Source organism: Balaenoptera borealis (genome assembly GCF_965194805.1).
Source record: "Balaenoptera borealis genome assembly, chromosome: 1".
Taxonomy (NCBI): Eukaryota; Metazoa; Chordata; class Mammalia; order Artiodactyla; family Balaenopteridae; genus Balaenoptera; species Balaenoptera borealis.
In genome coordinates, this window is record NC_138860.1 from 32,287,651 (window position 1) to 32,309,797 (window position 22,147).

Here is a 22,147-nt window from a genome sequence, read left to right on the forward strand (position 1 = left end):
ATGCCTGTGTTAAGCCCGGAATCCTCAGCATGGCTCTCTCACAGGCCAGCCCTGGCATCACCTAAGAGATGCTTTGACATAAGTCGGTCACCACAGGAAGATTATCCATGAGGAAACTGGGTCTGATGAGGAGAAAGCCCTGGACAAGGAGGGACCACTGGAAGAGGCTCCCAACCGTTCTTCCCATGGGCGACAGGGCAGGGAATTTCCTTTGAGTCCAGGATCCATTTCGGAACACTGACTGGGGCCAGCATGTCCTGGGCTCTCCCTGGGGCAGACGGAAAGCAGATGCTGCTGGTGACTCACACATTGTTGCAGAGTCTTCTGCATGTAGAGGAAAGAGTTGGCGATGCTGCTGATTTTTCTCAAGATTTGGGGGCTCAGCTCCTGATGGTCCTTGAATACCCTGTCCACGTAAAACGCCAGGAGGTTCTTGGTCACGCAGCACACATCTAAGGGCTACAGACACAAATTAGGGAAAGCCCCAGAGGCCCTCTTCTCTTACGATCTTAGAGACCAAAGCAGCCTGCTTGGGTAGGGGCAAGAAGGAGTGAGATAACTAAAAGTCATTTTTTTAAAATTCATATTGGTCTCAGAGGGTCCTCTTAACCACACCAAAGCTACTTATGACAAAGGCACCAAGGAGAGATTGCGGTTCTTACCCTCTTTTTACATGGCCAGGAGATATTCACAAGGGATGGAGCCCAGTCAGAGACTAGAATTCTCTCTACAGCATCTCCAACATGTCATCCCTGACTTCTGCTTAACCGCTTCCATCAGACACCTCCCTTTTGAAAGGACCAATGTCTGAGCAGCTTTCTTGAAAAGTACTTCCTTACATTGTGCTGAAGTCTGCCTCTCTGGAACATCTCCTAGCCACCAACATGTGTTTATTCGATGGCTATTGCATGTCAGGCCTATGCTGGGCCCATATTCCTTCCAGTGTAATGACACTGTGTTTATCCTGGCCACCCTGCTCAGCTCTCCTCCAGTCTGTCCTTTTTAAACTTCAGGGATCACTTGGATGGAGCTGAGATGTGCAAGAATAGAAACTGACAGCTGCAGAAATGCACACATCTGGGCAAGTCCTCCTCGGGCTGAATGCAGCTCTCCCTAAGGGAAAGCTCCTGACTTCCCCAGGCACAGTTTAAAGCAGCTGGCCAGGCAGAGTTTCCTTCTAGCAGTTTGCACCCAGCCCTGAGAGCCAGCGCAGGAGATTTATGGCTCAGTCTCAGAAGGGAAGTGGCTACAGCCAGTGGTGCATTTATCTTCATTAGCATTTAAAGCAGCAAAGCCTCCTTGGTCCGACAGGCAGATTTTCTGATGTGGAAAGTCACCTTGCAACACAAAAACCCTCCTTTTCCTCTGCTCCTGCTAATTCCCTTAACCAACGGGGCAAAAAGCTGCAACCTTTGTTTTATCAAGGAGGGGGAGAGGGGGAGGGGAGAAATATGGCAAAGACCTGCATCCTCATTGACCCCTTTCCTTATGCCACATCAGCTACTTCTTGACCTTGAGAGGACAAAGAATCTGGAGACAGAGGCATGAGACTTGGGGGGGGGGGGTGTCTATTCCTGGCTCAACCACTAACTAGTCATTCTTTCTCCCAAGATGTCAATTTGGTCACTTGAAAATGATGGTTTTGGAACAAATGGCCTTTTGGGTCCCTTCCAGCTATCATATCCTCTGAGTCTCTTATACCATTGGCTGGAATAGTATTTAGGAAGTGGCTCCATGTGTTTACCATAAATAAATCAGGCCTAATACTGCCTAGAAGAATTATCTCGTGCAGAGAAGCCCAAGGAAAAAGTAAGTCTTTGTGGATGTACCTTACACTCTGTCACATAAATACCTGAAAGAACTGGATCTTTCTAGAATGCTTACAAAGACTGGAGGAGCTCACTTTTAAAGGCACTGCTCAGTGGCCCCTTCTGTAAAGTGAATTATCACCTCGTAAGCCAACTGTTTTGTAACACACACTCACCACCTCTCTCTGGACCAGTAGACTGATCCCCTCCCTGCTTTTGTGCCTCAAGCCGGCGGTTGTAAAGAACATCACCAGACTGTCTAAAAGACTTTGTGGTCACACAGTCTTTGGCTCAGAAACCTGCAGGGACTCCCGATGGCCGCACGGCGCAGCCAAAAAAGAAAAAAAAAGAAGGCCGAGGCTCGGCCAGTCAGTTTCCATTTTGGCCTGGCTTTCAAGGTTCTTGGTAAAACTTACTCCAACGTATTTGTCCACTTCATTCTCTTCCACTTGCCTTCATTTCCCTCACACCACGAGCCTGGTTGTCTCTTTTATTTTTTTTCCGCCGTGCCTCGCGGCTTGCAGTATCTTAGTTCCCTGACTAGGGATTGAGCCTGCGCTCTCGGCAGTGAAAGCTCAGAGTCCTAACCACTGGACCGCCAGGGAAGTCCCCCTGGTTGCCTCTATGTCCCCTGACATGTATCCATTGATTTTACATACCCATTCTCCCCAAACCCTTCCATCTCTTTTAGCCACTAACCCCAAGCCTACTCAGCTTTTAGGTCACTGCTCATTTTCTCAGCTTCCCCATGAAACCTTCCAGAGTCAGCCTAAGCCCTAGACATCCTGTCCCACTTGAGCGTGTGGCACCCCAATCACTCCCTGGGTGAACACCCTCCCATGGGGTTCAAGGTCGCTGAGACACGAGTGCGCCCTCACGCATCAGTTGACATGTGAGAAGCCGGAGCATAAGAGTTCACTGGAGGTTAGGAAAGAGAAGAACACAGGGTGAGGATTTCTCCCTCAGCCCTGCGCCACTTCACCATAAAAAGGGCAATAGAGGAACGAGCAGACACAGGCCAGTACCTTAATGCTGTGCAGGGTCTCCGATGTGGACAGGATGGTGACATTTTGGAAGGTGTCCTTAGCTTGCTGTGGAGGAAAACATAAGAACAGACACAAGCAGTGAGTACTCCACATTCTCCGGAGACACAAAGGTAATGAGAACTGACTATCCACGGTTAAGATGTAAAGTGAGGCACGCCCCCCTGCCCATACCTTCACCCCAAACCCGTACTCACAATGGCGTTTTTGATCCCTCGGAAACTCTCCTCTATACGGCGCATGTCCATGGAAATCACACATCTCCTGAGACCTCGGGCATGCACTGAGCACAGAAAGACCATCGCACCCAGGAGGCAGAGAGAAACACACTGTGCCTGCATGTCCTACAGGAAGGGATGAAGTCAGCTTCCCAGCCAAGAGTGGAGAGCAAGGAAAGAGACCCCAACCGAGTTCCCCTTTGGACCTCGCAGGGCAGGCCAGATGGCAGCCGAGAAAACAGGACTCAGTACCTTAGCCGGTGGACCTCGGGGCATGTGTCTCCTTCTCTGGTTTTTTTTTAATCAATTGAATGAGCCCTTCCCTCTCCCCCCTGCCCCCGCTCCACCCCTAGAGAGGCTGATCCAGTGCTCTCCCAACTCCCAGGGAGTAAATTCGTGTGTAAATCACTCTCATGACTCAACACGGCTCACTTTTCAACAGGGTGAGAAGCATTGTTTTTAATAAATTAAACAGGAAAAACAGGGTTGGTAATATGCCCTAGGAGTTAGGCAACAGATCTGAAAAACTATAAAAGCACATTTTGTTTTTTTTTGTTTGTTTGTTTTAACATCTTTATTGGAATATAATTGCTTTACAGTGGTGTGTTAGTTTCTGCTTTATAACAAAGTGAATCAGTTATACATATACATATGTCCCCATATCTCTTCCCTCTTGCATCTCCCTCTCTCCCACCCTCCCTATCCCACCCCTCTAGGTGGTCACAAAGCACCGAGCTGATCTCCCTGTGCTATGCGGCTGCTTCCCACTAGCTATCTATTTTACATTTGGTAGTGTATATATGTCCATGCCACTCTCTCACTTTGTCACAGCTTACACTTTCCCCTCCCCATATCCTCAAGTCCATTCTCTAGTAGGTCTGCATCTTTATTCCCATTCTGCCCCTAGGTTCTTCATGACCTTTTTTTTTTTTTTTTTAGATTCCATATATATGTGTTAGCATACAGTATTTGTTTTTCTCTTTCTGACTTATTTCACTCTGTATGACAGACTCTAGGTCCATCCACCTCACTACAAATAACTCAATTTTGTTTCTTTTTATGGCTGAGTAATATTCCATTGTATATATGTGCCACATCTTCTTTATCCATTCATCTTTTGATGGACACTTAGGTTGCTTCCACATGTCCTGGCTATCGTAAATAGAGCTGCAAGCACGTTTTGTTTTTATGTTTGCCCCCAAAATAGGCAACACCCTTTTGTTATAAACCCCTACTGTGTATCTGCTTAAAATCATTCCTTTGAAGTCAGCTGTGAAGATGTCACCTTCTGGAGAAGATGGGAAATGGAGGTGCGGGGCATCTAATAACTAGCCACAGTGAAGAGAGAGACCCACAGATGTCAAGGTGGCGGCTTCCCCTCCATCACCCACTGAGCCAGCAGGCACCAGGGACAGGTTTGCAGCTCGCTAGCCTCTAGGCAGGGCCAGACCTGAGATGCCTGCTGCCTCTTCTAGTTCTCGCGCCCCTCCTGCCTTTCTCTCTGCCTCTTTGCATTGGACCGCTTTCAGTAGTGTCGTGTAACACACCTTGAGAAAAGTGCCCAAAGCATAACTGTACAGACTGTTGAGTTCTCCTTCTCTGACTTTCTCCAGCACTAGCACGTTTCACAAACAGAGCTGAGCGTTAAAGGTAAGTCAGAGGGCAACCCATGGGAATAGACCAGCCTCTGCCCAGCCTCCTCCACGTGCAGACTGAGCACTCATTCCCAGCCATGCGTGTGCTGCATAAGCGTAGTGGGTGCATCAGTGGAAGAGAGGGAGGCAGCGAGCATAGGAAGCCAGCTGAGGGGGCTGTGGATGCCCCCACTCCTAACTATAGTTACAGCTGCTCTAGGCACGCACGTGTGAGAGCATGAGCCACACCTGTCCCCGCTCCCCTCCCCCCACCCCGATCATCCTCGGGAGTCCCAGGCTCTTCTCCAGAAAGCTGAGGAACAGCAAATCCTGCTTAGAAAACCATTTTTCCTTCTCTCTCCTTAACTCAGCATCATTCCCAGTGAGGGACAGGTGTAGGTTGAGACCTCACTGTAGAGCAGGCATTATGTTAAAGAGCATGATTTCTCTTTTTCTAACCTCTTTCTGGAAAAACAGGAAAATAGACCCCATTGACAGGGGAGACTATAGAGTCCCCCAGAGCTCTATCCCCTCGAAAGGCAAATAGGGTGCTTCTAGAGAGCCAAGTGACTAAAAGGGGGCACAGTTTTTCTTCTGACAACTCTCAGAAGCAGTGGGGCATTGCCGGTTCATCCCCCGCTGGGAGCCTCAGAGGAGAAAGATGTGGAGGAAAAAGATGTCCCCCTTAGCTTGGTGAGGCGATTCCAGACATCTCGGCTGATTCAGGTAACAGTAGTAGCTAACGTTTATCATACATGCCACGTGCCTGGGGCTCCATGCCAAGTATTTTCCACAATTATCTTATTTAATGCTCACAACCACCCTATGAGGTAGGTTCTGTTTCTATCCCCATTTTACCAAAGAGGGAACTGACACTTAGCAAGGTGGAGAAACCTGCCCAAGGGATATGACCAGCGAGTGGCAGAGCCAGGATGTGAAGGCAGGTGGCCCGTTCTCCTTACCACTGCACCACCCCACCTACAGCTCTGTTCCTCCTGGGATCTCAACTGGAGATCCAGCAGATTTCCTTACAGCAGACAAAAAGGAACACATTTCTGATCGGATCCCACTGAGCCAGTGGTGTTCCTTATGTTTAAAAAGATATTTAATACTGCAAAGGATTAAAAATACACATATTCTAAAGTGCCCAGCACAGTTCCTAGAACAAAAAGTTTATAGTAAATGCTAGATTCCTTTCCCTTGAACCCTCCAACACTGTTGATGGGAATGTAAATTGGTGCAGCAGCTATAGAAAACAGTATGGAAGTTCCTCAAAAAACTAAAAATAGAGTTGCCATATGATCCAGCAATCCCACTCTTGGGCATATATCCAGACAAAACTATAATTCAAAAAGATACATGCACCCCTATGTTCATAGCCTCACTATTCACAATAGCCAAGACATGGAAGCAACCTAAACGTCCATCAACAGATGAATGAATAAAGAAGATGTGGTACATATATACAGTGGAATATTACTCAGCCATAAAAAAGAATGAAATTATGCCATTTGCAGTAACATGCTTTCACCTAGAGATTATCATACTTAGTGAAGTAAGTCAGAAAGAGAAAGACAAATACCATACGATATCACTTACATGTGGAATCTAAAATATGACACAATTCAACATATCCACGAAAGAGAAACAGACTCACAGACATAGAGAACTGACTTGTGGTTGCCAAGGGGGAAGGGGAGAGGGGAGGGTAGGACTGGGAGTTTGGGATTAGCAAATGCAAACTTATATATAGGATGGATAAACAAGTCCCTACTGTATAGCACAGGCAACTATATTCAATATACTGTGATAAATCATAATGGAAAAGCATATGAAAAAGAATATGTATATGTATAACTGAATCACTTTGCTGTACAGCAGAAATTAACACAACATTGTAAATCAACTATACTTCAATAAAATTTAAAAAATAAAATAAAATAAAAAATAAAATCATCATATTTTTAAAAAAAATAGATTCCTTCCCCTTCCCTTTCTTCCTTCCTCCTTTCCCACTCTCCCTGTTTCTTATTGAGAATAAGGTACTGGAAAGTTCAGCCTCTCTACAGAATACCCCTCCCCATTCTACAAAATGCCCAGCACTTGGGATATCATAGGCCATCCACAGTGACAGCAGGTCACCTCTCTGCAGCTGTAAAGGACGAGGGCTGGGATGGTTGATGAACAAATCCTCTGAGGAAGGACGACACGAGCCTCACCTCTCACGGGGTGCTCCTGGGCTTCTCCTGTGTCTTCACTCTTCGTGTTCCTTGCCACTTGTAAAGGGCTGGTCACTTTTATGCAGGTGGATACAAGGAAATGCTGTCAAGGTTTACTGGGTGTGTCCATGTGGAGGGAGATTGCTTTTCCCCTCATTTCCTTAGCATCTCATTTCCCCAATTGATTTCTTTTTCTTTTCAGATACAGCTGATTAATGATTATTAAGAAATGCCTCTTTCTTCTCTGTCTTGACATGCAGCTTCTAGCAAAAATAAACTCCCCATCTCTATGCAAATGAGAATTTCTTGCAATCCTGTGTCCATACAGAAAAACCCAAGTAGGTCACTTTCCTCAGAGCTGTGGCATGTCACCAATCGTACCCTGCAGGCAAAGTCAGGAAAGCACTCTTCTGACAGCCGTGCCCTGCTGCAGCCAGCCCTGAGACTCTGTGGGTGCCCCAGCTCCTGCACGCTCCATCTGCCTGAGCTACTCAGCACCTAACATGTGCCAGGCAATAGCTTAAATGCTTTACATGCATTATTTTGTTTAACTTCATAGGGAAGGTTTTTTTTTTTTTCGTTCTCAGAAATGCAAGGATTTCTTTGGACATCATCTCTTTCCTCTCCATCTTGTCCCTTGGACAGCCCTTTCATTCTCAATTAATGCAGAGAGAGAAAATGAGACTGGGAGTCAGAGAGGCTTAGCACTCCGTGGCAGAGCCAGGAACAGAGCCTGGAATGCTTGCTCTTGAGCTAGAAGACTCTCTATCTAAATTACTTTTTTACACAATCTCTACACCCCCATGTTCTTCAAGAATCAAGGTTTGGAGAGATGGTGATGAAAAGACAGGGTTTAAAAAGTTTCCTCTCCAAACACAAATTCCCAAAACAGAGTTTGTTTTTACCAAACAAAACAACTTGTGGATGGGGTGCAATTACAAGAGACCCCATGGGCCCTTTGGACAACGGGTTGGAACAAATCTACCCTGCAGCCATACTGGCAAGACAGAGTGGTAGGCAGGGCACTAGCAGGGAAGGAAGAGGGACGGAGAGGACTGAGAACTTTTTATGGGCATAGATGCAATGGAAGGGAGCCACAGGGGCTGGAAACCTTGTTGTTCAGCATCTTGGACATAATGAAATAGTACATGTTGAGGGAAAATAGATTGTAGTGGTCACAGCGTAGCTCTGGATTTAAACCCAGGCTCTCCCTCTTCTCTGTGAGACACTAGACAAGCTACTCAAGACCTTTCTGAGGCTCCATAAAATAGATGAAAATAAACCATGAGGATTTGAATGATCTAATGGACTTGACCCATAGTAAGTACTCTGTAAATATTATTTATTCTGATGCTGTATGCCAGACAGCTGGAAAGAGAGAAGACACCTTTTTAGGACTTAATAAGTGTCTCTTTCCTCCTTCTGGGGAGGAGAGAATGAGCTACTCTTGAGTCCAGAGATCTCTGCCCCCCCACCCCTGCTTCCCCGGGGAGGGAGATGGGCGGTGGGGGGCAGACGCTGTTTTTCTCAGCACTGCCTGAGCTGCCTGGCTCATAGCTCACAGATGGTGGCCCCATATGTGAGATGACTGCAAAACTGTGCTGACTCACAGCCTGTATTCATCAGCTTGCACTCAAATGGTGTGTTCTGACCCAACTTTCATCTCAGGACAAAGATGTCACATCAGGAAGCTTGCAGAGAAAGGAAAAATACGTTAATGTGCTTATAGCTCCCCTCCAGCATACACTGTATCACAGTGACTGGGACTGTACCTCTGGAGTCAGCCAAGCGTAGGCTGACTGCCTGTGCTCCCAACAGCTGTCAGAGCGAAGGCAAGCCAGCTAATCTCTGTGCCTCTGCTTATTCATCGGCAAAATGGTGCTAACGGTGCCTAACGAATACTCACCATGTAGGCATGGTGTGTAGATTAAATGATTAAATGTACGTTTTCAGCACAGTGGCTGGCACATAATAAGAGATTAGAAAATAATAAGTTTTTTATTAATGTTACAGCCCCCCTTTAAGTCCCTAAATTGGGAGGAAGGAGAGACAATAAGAAATGATTTCTCTCCATCCTAAGCCTTGCTACTAACATCTAATATAAAAAGATAAGCATATGGATTGAGATGGAATGGCGTTCCTCCCAGGATTGCAATCAAACGGTGTATTTGATCCATAGATGTGGGTTATGCCTAGCCTTAGAACTGGGTCTTCTAGAGTCAGCTGACCCACCATTGGGATACCAGAGCTCAAGTTCCCATTTGATAAATGAGAATACAGAGAGATTGAAGGAAAACCAGAGAGCCAGGATGGAGATGCTCTGAGTTTGATGGGTGCCGGACACAGCTCTCTCACACTTTCCAATCCCCTATCCCCACTCACAATCCACTGCACCTCCATGAACCATTCACGATGCTGCCAAGGCAACTTCTTCTCCATAGGGGTGGAGCTTGCCACTCCTAAGTGCTAAGTCCTGGAGCTCAGACAAAAAGTGAGCCAGGCATTGTGCAACTCCAGAGGGCACCATGCCCATTGCCTTTTATGGGAATGAGGCTCCATGGAGCTGAGCAAAGTGCAGCCCTACTGAGTGACCTGGAGGAAATGGATTAGGTTTATATGCATAATTTCAGTTAGATCTGAGGAAGAACCTATAGTTGTGAGGACTATATGACACTGGAAAATATGCTAGAGAAAGAATTTGTAAAAGAAAGAAATACTGATACTGATGGATGGATATTTCATTTGGGAAGTAAATGGGACTTAAAAGCAGAAAGAATATAAATGTTATTCAGTTTTTTGTCTTTTTATTTTTTATTATTTTTTAATTGGAGTATAGTTGATTTACAATGTTGTGTTAGTTTCAAGTGTATAGCACAGTGGTTCAGTTATACATGCAGACATATATATATTCTTTGTCAGATTCTTTTCCCTTATAGGTTATCACAAAATATTGAGCATAGTATAGAAAACAAACTTATGGTTATCAAAGGGGAAAAGGGGGAGGGATAAATTAGGAGTTTGGGATTAACATATACACACTACTGTATATAAAGTATCAATAGATAACCAACAAGGACCTACTGTGTAGCACAGGGAAATATAGCTGGGAATATAAATGTTTAAATGTCTTGGTAAATATATCTGGATTGTAATAATATGTTTTGACTTGTATATAAGTTTTACAATAAAGCAAAAAAAAGAGATAAATTTCCCAGTTCTGGCTGTTCCCATTGAGAGTTGCTCTGTAAATAGTTGTAATTTTGGTGTGCCCGTGGGAGAAGGTGAACGCAGCGTCTTCCTACTCCACCTTCTTGGCCAGTCCCCCCGGGGACTTTAAACATGAAATGTTTCTCCTCTATTTGGGGTTTAGAAATGAGAGTCAGAAAAGACAGCAGAGAGCACCGGTTCAACGTTCCCATTAAAGCCGTGAACAAACGGAGACGTGAACCAGCCCTCCCATCACCCAGCAAAGACACGGCATACTGTTCTCAAATCTCCACGTCCTGACTTCCAGCTCAGTGCCCTTTCTAACCCCACTCTGCCTTCCCATTTCAGGGCTAGGTGGAGTGGAACAGAACATAAAGCTGTGGGGAACATCAAGCCTGTTTAGCAGAGGGAGGTGATGTAACTCCCCCAAGCCAAGCTGTTCTGACTTGCCTTCACCCAGGAAGTTAATGACCTGAAGAAATTCACGCTGGCTGCCCCTGTGCTGGTGGGGAGGGAAGGACAAACTTGCCTTGGGCACCTGTGCTACATCAACCTGGCCTTTCCTTCTCCGTTTTCACTCCCAGGGCTCTAAGTCACAGCCTGGTGACCTAGAGCCTCAGATCCTGTTTGACACCTTACGTCAATGGGTTCTATGGCTCAAATGCCATGAAACAACCCCTGTGGAGACTGGCGAGGAAGAGCCAGGGCTGGGTAATGGAAAGAGTCTAAGCACTGCCTCCCTATTCCTCTCCTGGATCACTGACCTGGTCTCATTCTCGACAACCCACCCTCTCCCAGGTGAAAATGAAAACCTAATCTTAGTGTTCTCTAGCCTAAAACTCCCAACATGGTCCCAGGGGCTTCCAGGGTAAAGGAAGCTGCTCCCTGTGGCACTCCAGACCCATCACAACCTGGACCTTGACCACATCTCCAACCTCACCCCTCTTGATGAGCCCCGTACCTGACTACCTCTTCTCACCTAGGAAGCACTCCCTTTGCTCTTCTGCCTTGCAAACGTCTACCCAGCTTGTAAGACTTGGCCCAGTGTGACTTTCTCGTGAAGTCTTTCCCCTCTTCCTTTCCCACTTCCCCCTCCCCTCCACCTTCCTACCCCCACCCTGGTTGAATTTACTCCTGTTTCTTTCATATTACCGCTGAATGGATACAAGATGCCCAGTTAACTTTGAATTTCAGATAAACACATTTTAGTGCTTATCCATTTGAAATTCAAAGTTAACTGGGCATCCTGTATTTTCATTTGTTAAATCTGGCAACTCTCCACCGGACCCTCTACAGAGTTCAGCCCCAGCCATGGCCAGACACAGCTTGTATGGGGCCTGTAGCTCATGGGTGGCTCTCTAAGAAAAGGAATTTTAAAACAGAATTTCGAAATTAGGGACAAAAGTGAATAATTAAGAGATATGGGGACATATGTATCTGTATAGCTGATTCACTTTGTTAAAAAGCAGAAACTAACACACCATTGTAAAGCAATTATACTCCAATACAGATGTTAAAAAAATAAAAAAATTAAAAACTGAATAATTATTTAGAATCAGAAATAAATCATGGAAAATTACAAATCTTATAAAGCTGACAAATACCAAAAACACCACAAAATCCGGAAAGATAGCCCAACACTTTTAGAAATCTGACACCTCTTTGTCTGCTTCTTCTATCGCAATGATTTTTAACTGTTATTTTCTATAAAGAGGATTTTTAAAAAGTTAGTCTTTCCTTAAGTATGGTTGTTCAAAAGTGGGTTTTTGTCACTGATAGTTGGCATGCATGAAAGATGCTATAGTTTGGTGCCCTACAAACACAGAAATTCTGATAAATTCTGCTTCACCAGATTCCCATCAGAAAAGAAAAAAGTATGTGATTCATTTCTAATCATATATATTGCATTATTGAGTAAATGTTTCCATTTTTACTAGATTTTAATGAAAACCAGATCTTTGGCTTACAGCCTTAGATGTCTGGTGCCTGGAAGAATTTTCAACACACTTTCTTCTGGATCCATGCTTCTCTTCCAATATCCACACACTTCCAGTAGTAAAAGTCAGTACAGTGGGTGGAAGGAATATTCCTGGATGCGATTCTTACACCAGGCTGGGTAACAATATCTTAACCACACACAGATGTGATTACAGGACATATAAATACAACTCTCTAAGGGCCAAACACATCTCCAAGTCAACTGCTCCCGACTCAGATCCCCTAGATATTGTGGCCTCTCCAGTGTCACCTGAGGGGAGGCCAGAGTAGAAAAGAACACTGATCTTAACTGATTAAGGCGAATATACCTTCTTTTTGTGAATTTTACAAGAACATATGATGTGTGAACACATAAACTTCCTTAGCTAGACAGTAAATCCCCTTGACCACAGACCCTAGGATAGTATATTGCATTTATTTGTATTTTCTAATTTAATGTTATTTTTAATTGAAAATTTCCAGGTATGTGACTTTAGAAGGCATGTATATGATGCAAACCTGCAGGCTGTTGCCCAGTCCGCCCTGCCCGCCATTCCTATGCCCTGTAGGCAACAGCTTTCAACCTTCAGCTTCCCCTTTTGTTATTTAGCTTCATAATTCTAGAGAACACGCAGTTACTGCCACTTCTGAACTCTTCGTTTTAGAAATGAGCTATTGGCTTACTACAACAGAAGATAAAGATTTAGTTTCTTTATAATACCGTACACAAACATGTTCAGTTCCCTTCCCCATCCTGCCAACATAAACATATCATCAGAGCTCCTCTTCCAAGGCAACACATCACTCAATCCAAGTCCACCGAGGGCGGCCAAAGCCGTTGGGAAAAGGCAAAGTCCTGCTCCCTTGTCCTGTGCCTCAACTCGCTCCAGGGAGAATCAGAGGAATGCTATCGGGGCCAAACGTTTCACGTGTCTTTATCATTCTATTATCTGGTGTTACTCATTGTCACAAACTCAAAATTCATAGGCTGAAGGAACAAGGCTGACAGCAATAGCTAACAAGTCGTGAGCACATTGATCAGCCCTGGCACTGTATTAAGCACTTACATGCATTGTCTCTTTTACTCTTCACACCTGCTCCATGAGGTAGGTAATATTTTTGTGTGTGTTGTTTCAGAGAAGGGGGCTAAGACTTAGGTGCTATGAAGAACCTTGCCTGGGGGTACCCAGGGAGTAAGCAGCAGAGCTGGATGTAATCTAGGCAACCCGACTCTAGCACCTTCATCCTTAACCACTTCAATCTACCAGACAGGAAGGAGCTGGTCCAGCCTTCTCACTTACAGAGGAGGAAAGGGCTGAGGCTCAGAGAGAAGATGTGTCTTGCCCAAAGCCGAGTAGTCATGGAGTAGGGACCGGAACCCACATCCCCAAACTCTCAGTCCAGTTCTCTTTTCATTCATATGCCCTTTGTTGCCTCTTCTGATTTCAAGCCTTCCTCCTACAGAAATAGAGACACCTCTTCTCTCGAAGCTAAGGAAAAGCAGAGCAACAAATGGTATAGAGTCTCGCTTGAGAGCGCCCTTCCCAACCAACAAATCCAGGTATGTCAGCAGAAACCGTAATTCTGTGGAAACTGGATGTTGTTTTCCCCTTACTGGTAAAATGATCTATGTCAGTTGAAAAGAGCTGCTCCCTTGGGCACTGGGAGCCAAGGAGTTCCTGAGGAGAGCTTCACCTCAGGACACCTGGGAGGAGGAGGGCGTTGGGCTGGAGGCTGTTGGTTTGCTGCACAGGTATATTAAGTGGGCAGCAGAAAGAAGGCTAATGGATCTGAAATACTTGTGGCGTCAGAGCAGGTCGGGCAGGAGAACCGCATCTTGCTTTCACATTGTTTCCTGGAGGAAACCCCAACCAGCAGAACTCTGCCATGGTATCATCCTAGCTCTTAGGATTCTGTCCATTCAGAAAGCCAGAGGCTTTGTTTACATTTCCTTTCCTAGAGGATTTTCTCCCCTAGTTTGGCTAAACCTCCATCATATTTCAGATACAGATTCATTCAATCTGGCATGCTGAGTGGGAGCCAGCTGTGGCTTCTCTCAGAAGTAAGCTAGGATTTTCAGCTTAAGGCCCAAACTTAAAGCAAGACGCAATTCCTCCAGGAATTTCTCTCACCATCCTCCCTGCACTCTTTCCCCTTGGTCTCCCCTTAGCACTTGGGGATTTATGTGCTCTGGTCACTTTCACATTAGGTTGGTTGAGCCATCCTGAAATCTCTCTCCCAAAAGACTTGAAACTTCAGAAGGACTGAGACGGTATCTCCCCATCAGAGAGTGTGTTCAAGTTAGCGACCAGATGGCCCTTTTTAATTTGAGAAACTGAGGTCAAGTTCTTGCTTGGATATAAACTCCATGATGGCAGTGATCTTCTCTGTCTTGTTTACTAGTTTACCTCCAAAATGTAGCATGTAGTAGGCACTCCATAAACGTTTCTTAAATGAATGAATGAGTGAATGAGAGGGAATGGGACCTCCCAAAGACAGAGACATTTGCATGGTTCTTTGGTGTTTCCCCACACCCACCCGCATGGGGTTTTGGTAAGTTCAACATGAACAGCTTGCCTGCTAGACTGGGAGCCTGGTGGGAAGGGGCCTGTGGATTCGTACCACAGAAACACTATTTTTCTGGGTCCCTTAAGTGAAGCGCTTCCATAAAAAAATCAGAGAAGCCAGGCCCAAAGTGTTTGCATGCTTCTCTCTCAGCGTCCAAAACAACCAGACCCCAGGAAGGATTGGAGGCAGGCAACCCTGGCTATTGAAGAGTTGAACTATGTAGGCCTTTTTTCTTTCGGTGTGTGCATCTATGCTGAGAAATTAAATAAAATGTGGTAACAGAAGAAAAAATTCTGGACATGACATTTTATAGACAGTGAAGAATTTCCAAATAGAAAGAGAGAAAAAATTCAATTTCACCAGCTGTGTCAAAGTAAAATTAATCATTTTTGCCTTGTGCACTTGAAACACAGTAACACTTAAGCACATTTTAAGTACCAGAATAACTTGCCATCCTTAAAGCTTTTCTTGGAACAAAGTCAATCTTTAAACACAGAAAAAAGTTAATCATGCACAAACTATAGATCCAAGATGTCTAATTCATTCCTTTGAGAAACTGGTGAAATATATGAGATGTCCCCTGCCAAGATACACATACACACAAACTTTTCCTCTGATGCCCATCTACAGACCTTCAGGAGTCCGTGAACTCTAAATTTAAAACCTTAAAAGACTTGGATTTGGGTCTAGTTTTGACACTTGCTGGCTGTGTAACTTTGGACAGGACAACCTCTCTGTACCTCAGTTTCCTCATCTGGAGAAATGGGGGTGATACTTTCTGCCCTGCCTACCTGCATTAAAAATCATATGCTGTATGCATGTGTGAGGGATGATGAGCACACAGGGAGGGACGCCCATCTAGAAAGGAAGAAGTGCCTTTTCTCTCTACCTATTTACCTAAGAGCAGGTTACAATCTGCTCAGTGATGGAAGTCACAGAAAGAGAAACTGATCTGATGCTAGAAGGGAGCTGCCCACCCAGTCTTTCTCTTGGGTTTGTTCATGATAGTCTTGCCTGTAGAAGGATCTTCCCATGGCTGGGGGCTGGGGCCATTTCTTCCTTAGGAAGAAGCAGGGGAGAATAACTTCGGGCTCTTCTTAGCTCTACAGCCTCCACCGCGCTTGGCAAAGCCAATGTTGCTGACTTATGGGATGAGCCCTGGACTTAGGGTGACCAACCATCCCAGTTTGCCTGGGACAGAGGAGTTGCCTGGGACACAGGACCTTCAGTCTTAAAGACAGAAAATCCTGGGCAAACCGAGACAAGTTGGTTACCACGAGTTGGACTGAGAAAGAAGAGCTGGATCTGAGCTCTGGTTCTGCCGCTTACTAGCCTTGTGACGTTGGGTAAGATCTGGCTGTCTTTGAACAGCCTCAGTTTTCTCATCGGTAACATGGGGCAAATGAGGACTGACAATATGATATATAGGACAGGAAACTCAGTAAGTGCTTTTTAATCTGAAAATGCAAGCAACAGGAACATAACTCACTATGCTTTCCTCTTCTCCATCAATAATCCTCCCATTCACAAATAGCATCTGTCCATCATTCCATGCTCTCCAAAGCATTTCCACATTCAGTATCGCTTTGTACTCAAAACTCCGTGTAAGTAGAGAGATGTCCTCATCTCCTTTTTGCAGATGGGGACCCTGAGGCTCAGTGACTAGAGGATCACGCAACCAGGTAGAGTTGGAAATCCAACCTAAGCACCTTGGCTCTTAGTCCAGGCCTCTTTCTTCAAGACCACTTTCCTCCCCTCCTCCATGGAGCAGCTGCTAGCCCTTTCCCCAACCTGGGGGCCCCAGGCCTCTGGAGACAAATACTCCGTTGATATTAAGAGGCAGTGCCAGGGTGAGCCCCGGGAAGACGTTTCACCCCTCACCACACACACTCATGATCACTTCTTGGCACCACAAGACTTCAGGACTGAGAATGTTCTTTCCCTCTGAAAACATGGAAATCCTATTAGAGCTCAAACTTGCTTCAGTCGTATCCTTCTCAAGAAAAGAAAAGCAGGAACCTCATCCCCGTGGCTTTGTGCTTTGAGAATTCCCTGGGCAGGAATCAAGCTGTAAGACCCCGCCCTCCCCAAGGGGCCTTGGAGGGCTGAGAAGGCCGATGGGAAGGAGAACAGAAACACAAGCCATCCCTGCATCACCTTCCCATTCTTATCCTGCTCTCACCTCTCCGTTCCAGACAATGCAGAGTGTTTGCTTAATAGAATTTTCTCTTTTTTAACCATTGGAAAAGTCATCCTTGTTTTGGTACAGAAAAATTGTAGAGACCACAGAGAAATAGAAGAAAAGGAAAATGGTCACTCGTAGTCATTCTATCCAAGAATAACCTTGGTGCCTTCTTTCAATTGGGCTCACTAGAGAACAATGCTCGGGGGGTACACACAGCCTAGGTAACCCTAGGCCCTAACCCCCACAAGGACTCTAACTCCAGTTCATCTTAGTCACTGATACATTCACTCACCAAATGCTCATTGGGCTCTTACAATTTGCCAGGCACTGTGCTCGGTTCTGGGGATACGATGGTGGACAACACAAACAGTTCTGCCCCCACGGGCCTCGGAGGAGTAGGGAAGACAGGCCATCAACCAGCCATGGTCACTACATCACCCTTACCATTCAAGAGCTGGCCTCTGTGCTAAACTCTTCCAATGTGTTATTTCATTTCATCTTACAACCCTGTGAAAAGGCCCCATATTCAGCCACATCACAGATTGAGAAAATTTAGGTAAAAAGAGCTTGAATGCTTGGACAAGGCCATAGAGCTAGTAAGGGAGGACATGGGGTCTGCACCACAGAATCTGACTCTGGGGTGGGGCAAGGGTTATAACAGTACTGCCCTGTGGGAAGCCGTACGGGGGCCTAACCTGGTCCACAGGTCAAGGAATGCCTCCTGACGGAAGTGAGATTTAATTGGAAACATGGTGGAGGAGCACCAGAAAAAATTGATGGAGGAAATCCATCCTTTCCTCCAGATCATCCACGAGACTCCAGTGTTCTCCCTCAGGAGTCCTGCCCTATCTTCACCCCAAGCTGTGGCTCTTCAAGGGCCTCACATCTGCCATCCTTACATGTCTTGCTTTTCAGCCCTTCTGTCCTGAGTGTTCCCCATGAGTCCTCCTCAGTGCCCCACTGCTCTCAAGCCTCTTCCCAGGGACCCTGCCCTGTCTCCTCCTTTCAGGGGAATCTTGGAAATTTCCCTTCTCCCCTCCCCCCAAAATTTTCAAGTTTACCCAGAACCCCAGTTTTCCCAGCACCAATTATTAATCACAGTTCTGGCTAAAACTGCCATGCTCAAGTTCCCCCAAATTCCAGGCAGGGTAGGGAAGAGACATGATGAGGAAAAATCTGGGACTTTTCAGCTTCCAGCCACCCCAGAAAGGCAGGGCAAGAGCAAGGCCTGAGGGAACTTGAAGAGCCTGGGCACCTCCCCCAAATTAAGGTGCAAACCAAGCCTTCTCCCCAAGTGCAATTAGCTTTCATTCCCATGCGTGCACTTTCCTGCTAGCTTCCCCCAAAGGACCCCAGGTTCCCAGGGCAAAGGGGAGGTGGATGAGGATCCCAAGGTGGCAAATACCAGAGGAGCCCATCACTCACTTCCTCCTTCCTGCCTCTCCTTATCTCTGCCAGGCCTGGGGGAGCTCAGAAACGCCTGGCAAGTGGCAATACCTGTATCCACCTGTTGTAACAGAAGTCAATAGGGGAGAAGTGACAGCGCAGAAGCAGGGACTAAGCTCTTGCCAAAGGAAGACACACCCAGACTCTGTTAGCCCTGAACATACTTCCTCTTCCACAGGACTCCTCTTTCGGGAATTCTAGCCTCCGGGAACTCCCAGAGCCTGGGGGGAGGAGGAGCAGCTGGGAGGGGGCCAGTGGTGTCATCCAAGGTCCTGTTCACAGGAAAAGACTGATGTGAGAGCAAAAAGAACTTCTGACAAGGACAGCTCTCCCTCTGAAAGCTGAAGAGGTCATCATGGTTGTTGCAGTAGCCGTAGTAATAGCAGCAGCAAACACCAAGTGTGAGGCAACTGCTCTAAAAGGCTTTATATACTTGAACTCATTTAATCTTGGGTCCAGGAGAACCTGTTTCACTGAGGCCCTTTACAGGTGCTGGGTCCTGTTGCTAATCTGGTATTCTGACAGCATCATTTTAACTTACAAAATCTGCTTTCTCATCATATCATTCATTGATTCAACATACTGAGCTGGGAAATATCTACTATAGCCCACTGTTGACAAAAATATCAAGAAACAATCTATAATAGGAATAGAAAAGAGTTTTATTTGAGGCAAACTGAGTACTATGGCCTGGAAGACAGCCTCTCAGATAACTCTGAGGAACTGCTCTGGAGAAGCCTGGTTTTTAGCAGTTTTATATCTTGTCAGAACAAAGAACACCAAACAAGTCATGGATACATTCCTTCAAGGTATCAAAAAAACAGATCGGCACATACACAGCAAGTCAGTATGGCCTTGGCACCTGGGAAGGGAGTCTTTCTGTTAAAGGAGTACCAGCATTGGCATCCCAGGAAGGGAGGCATTTAGTCTTTATTATTTTATTTATTTATTTATTTATTTATTTATTTATTTAACTCTATTTGCTTTATTGTTTGCTGTTTCTCTTCCATATACATCTAGATCGACATGTATTCACACACACACACACAAATAATATATACACATAACATTTTTCTGAACGATTCAAGAGTAAGTTACTTGCATAAAGCCCTTCACCCCCAAATATTTCAGTGAGCATTTCCTCTAAATAATAATATTCTCTTACATTTACACAGTAGAGTTTTCAACTTAAGGAAATTTAATATTGATACAATATTTTTATCCAAGTAAACAACCATATGCCAATTTTTTTAGTTGACCTAATAATTTCCTATGTAGCATTAATTCTTTTTTTTTTTAATTTCTGAATTTTATTTTATTTATTTTTTATACAGCAGGTTCTTATTAGTTATCCATTTTATACATATTAGTGTATATATGTCAATCCCAATATCCCAATTCATCACACCACCACCACCACCCCTGCCACTTTCCCCCATTGGTGTCCATACATTTGTTCTCTACATCTGTGTCTCTATTTCTGCCCTGAAAACTAGTTCACCTGTACCATTTTTCTAGTTTCCACATATATGTGTTAATATACAATATTTGTTTTTCTCTTTCTGACTTACTTCACTCTGTATGACAGTCTCTAGATTCATCCACGTCTCTACAAATGACCCAGTTTCATTCCTTTTTATGGCTGAGTAATATTCCATTGTGTATATGTACCACATCTCCTTTATCCATTTGTCTGTCAATGGGCATTTCGGTTGCTTCCATGACCTGGCTATTATAAATAATGCTGCAATGAACATTGGGGTGCATGTGTCTTTTTGAATTATTGTTTTCTCTGGGTATATGCCCAGTACTGGGATTGCTGGGTCATATGGTAATTCTATTTTTAGTTTTTTAAGGAACCTCCATACTGTTCTCCATAGTGGCTGTATCAGTTTACATTCCCACCAACAGTGCAAGAGGGTTCCCTTTTCTCCTCACCCTCTCCAGCATTTGTTGTTTGTAGATTTTCTGATGATGCCCATTCTAACTGGTGTGAGGTGATACCTCATTGTAGTTTTGATTTGCATTTCTCTAATAAATAGTGATGTTGAGCAACTTTTCATGTGCCTCTTGGCCATCTGTATGTCTTCTTTGGAGAAATGTCTATTTAGGTCTTCTGCCCATTTTTGGATTGGGGTGTTTGTTTTTTTAATATTGAGCTGCATGAGCTGTTTATATATTTTGGAGATTAATCCTTTGTCTGTTAATTCGTTTGCAAATATTTTCTCCCATTCTGAGGGTTTTCTTTTCATCTTGTTTATGATTTCCTTTGCTTTGCAAAAGCTTTTTAGTTTCACTAGGTCCCATTGTTTATTTTTGTTTTTATTTCCGTTACTCTAGGAGGTGGATCAAAAAAGACCTTGCTGTGATTTATGTCAAAGAGTGTTCTTCCTATGTTTTCCTATAAGAGTTTTATAGTGTCTGGTCTTACATTTAGGTCTCTAATCCATTTTGAGTTTACTTTTGTGTATGGCATTAGGGAGTGTTCTAATTTAATTCTTTTACATGTAGCTGTCCAGTTTTTCCAGCACCACTTATTGAAGAGACTGTCTTTTCTCCTTTGTATATCCTTGCCTCCTTTGTCAAAGATTAGTTGACCATAGGTGTGGGGGTTTATTTCTGGACTTTCTATCCTCTTCCATTGATCTATATTTCTGTTTTTGTGCCAGTACCATATTGTCTTGATTACTGTAGCTTTGTAGTATAGTCTGAAGTCAGGGAGTCTGATTCCTCCAGCTCCGATTTTTCCCCTCAAGACTGCTTTGGCTATTCGGGGTCTTTTGTGTCTCCCTACAAATTTTAAGATTTTTTTGTTCTAGTTCTGTAAAAAATGCCATTGGTAATTTGATAAGTATTGCATTGAATCTGTAGATTGCTTTGGGTAGTATAGTCATTTTCACAATATTGATTCTTCTAATCCAAGAACATGGTATGTCTCTCCATCTGTTGGTATCATCTTTAATTTCTTTCATCAGCGTCTTATAGTTTTCTGCATACAGGTCTTTTGTCTCCCTAGGTAGGTTTATTCCTAGGTATTTTATTCTTTTTGTTGCAGTGGTAAATGGGAGTGTTTCCTTAGTTTCTCTTTCAGATTTTTCATCATCAGTATATAGGAATGCAAGAGATTTCTGTGCATTAATTTTGTATCCTGCAACTTTACCAAATTCATTGATTAGCTCTAGTAGTTATCTGGTGGCATCTTTAGAATTCTCTATGTAGAGTATCATGTCATCTGCAAACAGTGACAGTTTTACTTCTTCTTTTCTGATTTGTATTCCTTTTATTTCTTTTTCTTCTCTGATTGTCATGGCTAGGACTTCCAAAACTATGTTGAACAATAGTGGTGAGCCTGGACATCCTTGTATTGTTCCTGATCTTAGAGGAAATGCTTTCAGTTTTTCACCATTGAGAATGATGTTGGCTGTGGGTTTGTCATATATGGCCTTTATTATGTTGAGGTAGGTTCCCTCTATGCCCACTTTCTGGAGAGTTCTTATCATAAATGGGTGTTGAATTTTGTCAAAAGCTTTTTCTGCATCTATTGCAATGATCATATGGTTTTTCTTCTTCAGTTTGTTAATATGGTGTATTACATTGATTGATTTGCATATATTGAAGAATCCTTGCATCCCTGGGATAAATCCCACTTGATCATGCTGTATGATCCTTTTAATGTGTTGTTGGATTCTGTTTGCTAGTATTTTGTTGAGGAATTTTGCATCTATATTCATCAGTGATATTGGTCTGTAATTTTCTTTTTTTGTAGTATCTTTGTCTGGTTTTGGTATCAGGGTGATGGTGGCCTCATGGAATGAGTTTGGGAGTGTTCCTTCCTCTGCAAT

The 22,147-nt window shown here is 44.3% G+C and overlaps 1 protein-coding gene across 2 annotated transcripts in view; it reads right to left on the minus strand.

The window, feature by feature from the left end:
• IL19 (interleukin 19) overlaps positions 1 to 21,654 on the minus strand; it is a 28,908-nt gene extending 7,254 nt beyond the window's left edge. The window contains exons 1-4 of one of the 2 annotated variants that reach the window (XM_082404070.1): positions 6,923 to 21,654; positions 3,049 to 3,195; positions 2,834 to 2,899; positions 307 to 459 (exon numbers count right to left, since the gene is read on the minus strand). In XM_082404070.1, coding sequence (XP_082260196.1) covers positions 307 to 459; positions 2,834 to 2,899; positions 3,049 to 3,192 — 363 coding nt within the window. In that variant the 5' untranslated portion in view covers positions 3,193 to 3,195; positions 6,923 to 21,654. Of the gene's footprint in view, positions 1 to 306; positions 460 to 2,833; positions 2,900 to 3,048; positions 4,177 to 6,922 lie in introns of those variants that run through there. The other variant, XM_082404071.1, reaches the window with a different exon arrangement.
• Between the last annotated feature and the right edge of the window lie 493 nt (positions 21,655 to 22,147).